The sequence below is a fragment of the Austrofundulus limnaeus genome, unplaced genomic scaffold (assembly GCF_001266775.1).
Source record: "Austrofundulus limnaeus strain Quisiro unplaced genomic scaffold, Austrofundulus_limnaeus-1.0 Scaffold96, whole genome shotgun sequence".
NCBI classification, from domain to species: Eukaryota; Metazoa; Chordata; class Actinopteri; order Cyprinodontiformes; family Rivulidae; genus Austrofundulus; species Austrofundulus limnaeus.
In genome coordinates, this window is record NW_013952498.1 from 1573032 (window position 1) to 1580365 (window position 7334).

The 7334-nt window shown below is 40.3% G+C and overlaps 1 protein-coding gene across 1 annotated transcript in view; it reads left to right on the top strand.

The window, feature by feature from the left end:
* The window catches only part of LOC106520716 (glutamate receptor ionotropic, NMDA 2B), a gene marked incomplete at its 5' end in the record, with an annotated part of 38626 nt that overhangs the window by 17004 nt on the left and 14288 nt on the right, over positions 1–7334 (top strand). The window contains 3 exon segments of the mRNA XM_014012941.1: positions 1610–1839; positions 1946–2106; positions 6245–6432. Coding sequence (XP_013868395.1) covers positions 1610–1839; positions 1946–2106; positions 6245–6432 — 579 coding nt within the window.

Sequence of the window (7334 nt, forward strand, 5' to 3'; positions counted from 1 at the left end):
ATGGGGGGGGGGGGGGGGGGGGTTATAACCCCCACAGAAATTTGACCCCCCCAATAAAATTATATCATTTGTTCTATAGCTGAAATTCTGTAAGGACATTTTGAAAACTACTTACATTTTACTGCGTGCACAAATGCGAACAGAAGCAATAATTACTAAATACCAGGACAGTTTTCTGCAGGAGGTCACACTCATCAAGAGACCTTTAGTGTTTTTACTTTCAGCATTAGACCCCTTAGGGATGTCCAGTCCTGGTCTTCAAGGGCCACCATCCTGCATGCTTTAGGAGTTTCTCTGCTGCAACTGATTTAAATGATTAACTTGAAGAGGGCAAAACAAATAAAACATGCAGGAGGGCAACAGGATTGGACATACTACTGTAAATGCTCATATTTACAGATCTGTTCCCTGATTTTTATTTGTTTTTTTTAAGTTTACTGTGCTTTGTAATAAACACCCCAAATGGAAAACTTTGTCTAATGTTTTAGCTTTTATATAAGCTAAAATATTACCTTGAATACAATGAAAGTTGAGACATGCGTGCAACAAATTTAGGTTTAACCAGTAATCGTGGAAAATAAAGAAAAAATTAAAAAGAGGTTTAGTTTAATGGTTGCAAATTATCAAAGAGATTTTGATGTGAAATGACTTCAACTTGTACAGATGCTTTACAGGTGGAGCTTTCTCTGTTTAACAATACAAGCCTGCTCTGGGTTTCTCTCTCTCTCTCTCTCTCTGAACCAAGACTGGCAGGCACAAACACAGAAACACACTGCAGGCCGCCTCCACATGTAAACCAGCCGTCCTCACTGACCCAATGTCTTTATTTCCTCCTCCTCTTCCTCGCTTCCCCACTCTCTTTTTATCATATGGACGTTTATCTCGGTAAAATGGCTTTCAGCAAACCCTCTGCTTGTCCTGCCATTGTCGTTCATTTCCATTTTCTTCTCAAATCACGTGTTAAGTTCTGACACCAAGAGGCTAGTTTTGATTGCGATCCTTCGATCTAAAAGGATGAGAGGCAAAAAAAAAAAATACGAAAGAGAGAATCAATGTCTCCTACAAGTCTATCGCTRTCTCTATATATAGACAATGGTTTTCTTTTTTCCCCATTTCTCTCATCCTTCATCATACTCTGGAAATAAACTTCTCCCTACACCAGCGTGCTCTTCTGTGTGCCTCCCTGATTTTTTTCCTCTGCTTGTATCGCCGTGGGAGTTCTGTATCACAAAGGGCACAGATCGAAGGATTTGACTCTGTAGCGTATCAATGACTGCTCGACAAGATATAAAATCTTTGCTGGATTCCTTTAACCACCCAACTCTCTGGCAAATTTTACCGAGCAACGTTTGGCACGATAAAGCCATGCACAACAACACTGTGCAACAATACACACCCACGGGTTTGCACACTTCCCTTCTCTCACACACACCCACACAAACATTTAACCAATGCTTATTATAATGTCCGCTCGTAGATGAGCTCACTGTGGTTTTACAACACAAATGTGTGAGGATATATACCTTTAATGCTCAGAGGTGTGGGATAAACTGAGCAGATGCTCTCATCATGGACTAGATGCTGAGGGATGTTGTACTCTTTCTTTCAGAGCCTCACGGTCCATCGTTCACCATCGGGAAGGCCATCTGGCTGTTGTGGGGTTTGGTGTTCAACAACTCTGTGCCCGTACAAAACCCAAAAGGCACCACCAGTAAAATCATGGTTTCAGTATGGGCTTTTTTTGCTGTCATTTTCCTGGCCTCCTACACTGCCAACCTGGCTGCTTTCATGATCCAGGAGGAGTATGTGGACCAGGTTACTGGTCTCTCTGACAAAAAGGTAAGGTTGAAGCTTTTCACCTTTTTGTGCAATAAAAAGTAGCCTAATCTTTTTATGTTATTTTTTAACATTTCTCTTCCCTTCTTTGCTTTTTTTCTGTGATTAGTTCCAAAGCCCCAACGATTTTTCACCTCCATTTCGGTTTGGCACGGTCCCCAACGGGAGCACAGAGAGGAATATTAGGAACAACTACCCAGAAATGCACTCCTACATGACAAAGTTCCATCAGAGGAACGTCAACGAAGCACTGCAGAGTCTGAAGGCCGGGTAAGGACCTTCACAAAGAAAATGCTCAATTTAGTGTCAAAAAGAAAAAAATAAGTAGGTCCTCTGGATGGGTTCTTCTTTAATGAAACATTTCGTCTCTCCTCCAAGAGACTTCTTCAGTCTGATGAGTTTCAGGTGAAATCTTTGTGAAGAAAAACCATCCACCATTAAATAGAGGTGGAGGCCTTYGYGTCCAGTTGTCCTCCTCCTACAATGCGATGGCAAGTATGACTCAGCCCCATGTGAGCAAAAGGTGTGAATCAGGGCCCCAATGATACCAACACAAAGAGGGAAAGAGGGACAAAAACAAGGGGACTTTGAACCCTCGCCTGCATTCACTACATACACATAACACGACACGGGTCAGATGATGGGGCACATGACCCTCTATGAACAATAGAACTAATCAAGCTTATTGTTAGGCGATGGCCATCTTTTGCATGTGACTAACCTGTTTGTCCATGTGGAGGCAGTGCTTATGAGGCTGAAGGCTGGTTTATACTTCTTGTGGCACGTCTTTTGCCACCCGCTGAGTGAAAAACATTTGCGCAACTTCCGTCTGCACTCCCGCTGCGATCCCCCGGTGACAGCTGTCCTATACATTGCCCCCCAGTCAGCACTCCGAGACACGGAGGATGCGGCGCGGAGTGTGTGACTGGTTCAAAGTTTGTGGGCGTTTTTTGTGCTGTGTCGCTACCAGAAGCYGGTTTTTGTTTCTAAACATGGATATTTTCGAAGAGAAACTCACCAAGGGGTCCGGAGGTACAACCATCTGTGACTCCTGTACTGCGTCGCTGCGTGCTGAAGGTGAGGGGAGATCCAGTGGGGGAAAAAAAAAAAAAAAGATCCGGTGGGCAAGTTCTTTGAAACGAGCAGCAGACATTTGAAAATAGAAGTGTTTTTCGTCATCCATCTCCCGCATCTCCTGCACAAGCTAAACTCACAACTAGCAAGTTTTTTTATTTAGCAACTAGCAGTTATTTAGATGCTAAGCTAGCATTTGACGTCTGCGGTGGGAGGGCAGAGGGAGGGATTACTATAATGTATCCCCCACGTCTTTCCCAGTATAAACACTGAATGCTGTCGGTGACACACACACAATTACGTCATAGCTGGGACGCAGCCGCACATCTTGCATGAAGTATAAACAAACCTTGAGTTCACTTGAAACTCATCAGCCTGAAGAAGTGTCTTGGAGGAGAGATGAAACGTTTCACTAAAGAACCCATCCAGAGGACCTACTTATTTTTTCTTTTTGATTTTTTTCTACCTGGATTACTGAGATGCATCAGGTCAATTTAGTGTCATTTTTCAAAGCACTTTAACATAAAGCAAAATCCTTTTTCATCACCTGAGCGCATTACCAACTTCAACTTTAAGAAATGACAGACATCCTGAAACCAGGTAGACAATGTGAAGCCAGGGAGCACCTTTGACTTGGTGTGCGCAGATTCCCACGCTTAGCTAAACCAGTTGAATGACCCACAAAAAGCCCAATTTCAGGTATATGGGGGGGAACGAGAGGTACAAATGGAAAATTTTGAACTAAGAGACACAAGAGTGACTGTTCAGTTTTGTACTTTTCTGTCATTTTAGAAGACATGGAGGGAAAGATTCTTACTTTCTTTGATATTAGCATTGAATTTTGTCTGCACCTCCAGAACATGCTGAGACCAAAGTGGTTTTTGTCCGTCTTACAACTCCAGTTTCCTAATTTCTTTCTTTGTATGGTTATTTGCAAATAACAGTTCMAACCCTCACCTAAGGTCATGAGGTTTGGATCATGACTGAAAGTTACAAATGGCTGAAATGATCTTCCTTCGTAGGGTGGCCAGGCTCAGTCATCTAGTGGAGCTCAAAGTAGAGTCGCTGCTTCTCTACATCAAAAGGAGTCCATTGTGGTGGTTTTGGCATCTGATAGGATGTGTCCTGGATTCCTCCCTTTAGAGAACTTCATTTAAAGGTGTTTTGTGTACGTCCCACTGGGCAGAGGCCCCAGGAAAGATCTAGGACTCGCTGGAKGGATTATGTATCCTCTCTGGCCTGAGAGCACCTCAGGTCGACAAGCTGGAAAGTGTCACTGAGAAGAAGGAAGTTTGAGTTTCTCTGTTGCCTCTGCGACACTACTTTGGATAAGCAGCAGAAGATAGAAATTGAGATTTGCAAATAAAAATAAAACCACTCTGGCATCACTCAGACCATACTGATGAAGTAATGGTTTGCTGGAGCAGAGCTTTGTAGTTCATGGACATTTAAATCAGCATCAAGTTCCCATTATAGGATATCAGATATATTGTGATATTCCTGCTGGAAGTGCTCCAGGTATAGGTCTTTGCAAATAGCTACAGAATTCTATGTAAATTATTATATAGTGCCAAAATTATGGCATTGTAAAGGTTTATAAATCAATAAACCACTACAAAATCTTTCAGATTTTAATTTGTTTTAAGATGGCAGCAATCCACCATGGTCTTGGCTTCACATGAATAAAACGTTATTCATTTACAGTGAAGTCCAGATTTTCACAGGAGTCACTGTTMTTAAGTGTACCTGCGAATTGAGAAAAAACGCAAATACAGAATACGTTTGGGTGGCATGCGGTAAGAACCATATAAAAATACTTAATAGTGAAACAGTTAGCAGCTACATGCCACACGGTACAGAACAGTAAACTGGAAATGCTGAGCTCCAGGCAAAGCTAGGGTACAGCGCATGTGTCATTTAATGTACTGTATTATTTTTTATATGAATCTAAATTTACATTATGTTCACATATGTTTAYGTATACTAAATTAGTTAATTGTATTGTTCAATAATTATTTAGCTTGAAAATGGATGAAAGAGAGAAAAAAATTCCTCTTTAGTCTACTGTTTTTACTGAATTTCTGGTTTCTTTGAAATTACGGGGATTAATGGAAAGTAAAAGTAGTTAGGTTCTATGAAAAAGTCCACAAAAGACTAATTCCACAAACTGTAAAACTTGTCTTTACAGGGCTTAAATGTAATTCTCTTTCTTCAAACTGAGGTGGAACGTGAAATGGTTCGGTGTGTTGCCATTAATTGTGAAAAACAATCCAAAAGTACAACAGGTGTTTCATTCTTCACCTTCCTGAAAAACAAGAAAGTTTGACAGATTTGGTTACTTAAGCTTCTGTGTGAAAAATGACAATTCATTGTGAGATGAACAACAGAGAAAACTAAATGAAAAAGGTGGTAAAATATAAACAAGAGTCGGCTCCTGTTCATGTATACTCTACAAACAATATCATGCTGCTAGCAACAGTCTGCTACTGCCTGATTTACTCGTTCTAATTAATGCTTGGCTAAATCAYTAAAATTCTACATTCAAAAGACAAGGATGTGTGGAAACTCTGTTCTCACCATTCCACTCTGCCACCTCAGCCTTTGGACTCATCATGAGCTCAACCGTAGCCTCGCTTTTTGCCCTACAGCTTTCTATCACAGCTGGCCATGGCACTGATGACATCATCAAACATGGACAACACAATCACCCTATCTTGGGATTTTCACACGAAACTGCCAAAAACCAGTCACTATAGTATAAAATCAATTAAATGAGCCATTGAAATGTTCTACAGAAGTGTTTATTTAAAAGAAAAACACTTTTTAATAATTTATTTTATTTAGCCCTTTAAAATGATTCTTATCAGGTCTGTGAAATCAGTCGCAATCACCCACCAAATAAAAATTGACAACTTTAAGGTCTGAAACTTCAAAATTAGGATAAATAGATGTTCACTTAAATATTCTCTTAATTAAGTGATTTCATTTTTATAATGTAATAAAATAAATAAGTTAAAATGCTAAACGGCACACAAGCGGTGGACAGCCTGCTGAAAATATGAATCTTTTTACTGTTATTTCCTACTTTGTATAAACACATAACAGCTGAGTAACCCCAATAATACACTCCCTCCCCCTCTTCAGTTTTCACAAAGTGTGTGTGCCAGCTCCAGCCTTTGGCAAACCAAGTGGAAGTCGATTACTCTTATCAGCGGCTTAGTGCTATTTAGCAGGTTAATTGGAATGTTGTAGCTGTGGCGTCTGACTTCTAAGTGCTAATTAATTGTAACCCATCTATCTCCCTCCTTCTCTGCCTCATTTTTTTTTTCTTTAGCAAATTAGATGCTTTCATTTATGACGCGGCCGTACTGAACTACATGGCTGGCAGGGACGAGGGCTGTAAGCTGGTGACCATCGGCAGCGGCTACATCTTTGCCACCACGGGGTACGGCATTGCCATCCAGAAGGAGTCGCTGTGGAAGAGACACGTGGACCTGGCCATCCTGCAGCTTTTTGGAGACGGTGAGGCGGGGAGCTGCTTAATGCACTATTTTATACATAGATGTTGCACAATTTTATGACAGCACTATCATACATGCAGATATAAATAACTGTTTAATTACTGAATGTGCATCAAATACTGTCATATGAAGCTGTGTTTTAGAAAATACTGCTGATACAGWTCTCACCGACCTCTTAAAGAACATGGAAGGTTAAGTCATGCTGCTTCTTACTGTCCACTGAAGATGACAGTGTTTATAACCCATGTGTGTGTGTTAGTAAAAAATCTATTGACCCAGTGGAAGGGTTTCAATGAAGCTCAGCTTATTACCTGTTCCTGTCAACCCATTCAAAATGGCTGCCATAACCATGTTTGTGTTGGCCTTACTTGCTCATGTATGTAAAAAAAATTATGTAATGTAAAAATGTTTTGTAGACTTAACGTCTGATRTCATTCCAAAATCGTTTCAGAAAAGCTGAATCTTTGTGAGTGAAAGTGTTTTTTTATGTTTTTCTTCTATTTGATTGTTTAGTTCAGGTGACTAAAACATGTTTTAGGTTCATTAAAGTGACGCCACAATAAAATAAAGTTTCCTTTTAAAAATTTGACTAAAGTAAATAACTGACTGAAGCAAATTTCAGGAGGTGTAGAGGTTCAAATTTACTTCTTTGGTTTTTGAAGAGCTTAAAGAGCAAAAAAGTGTATTTTTTACTCTTTAAAACAACTCTAGCCAAAAATATTTGTAGTTTAATTTAGTTTGTGAGGAGTTCTTCCTGAAATACCACTGACCACTTTCTTCTGCAGTTAGGACACAAAAATTCCTTTAACACCTCTGATTCAGATTGACCCAATCAGCCGTGTGTGTGTGTGTGTGTGTGTGTGTGTGTGTGTGTGTGTGTGTGTGTGTGTGTGTGTGTGTGTG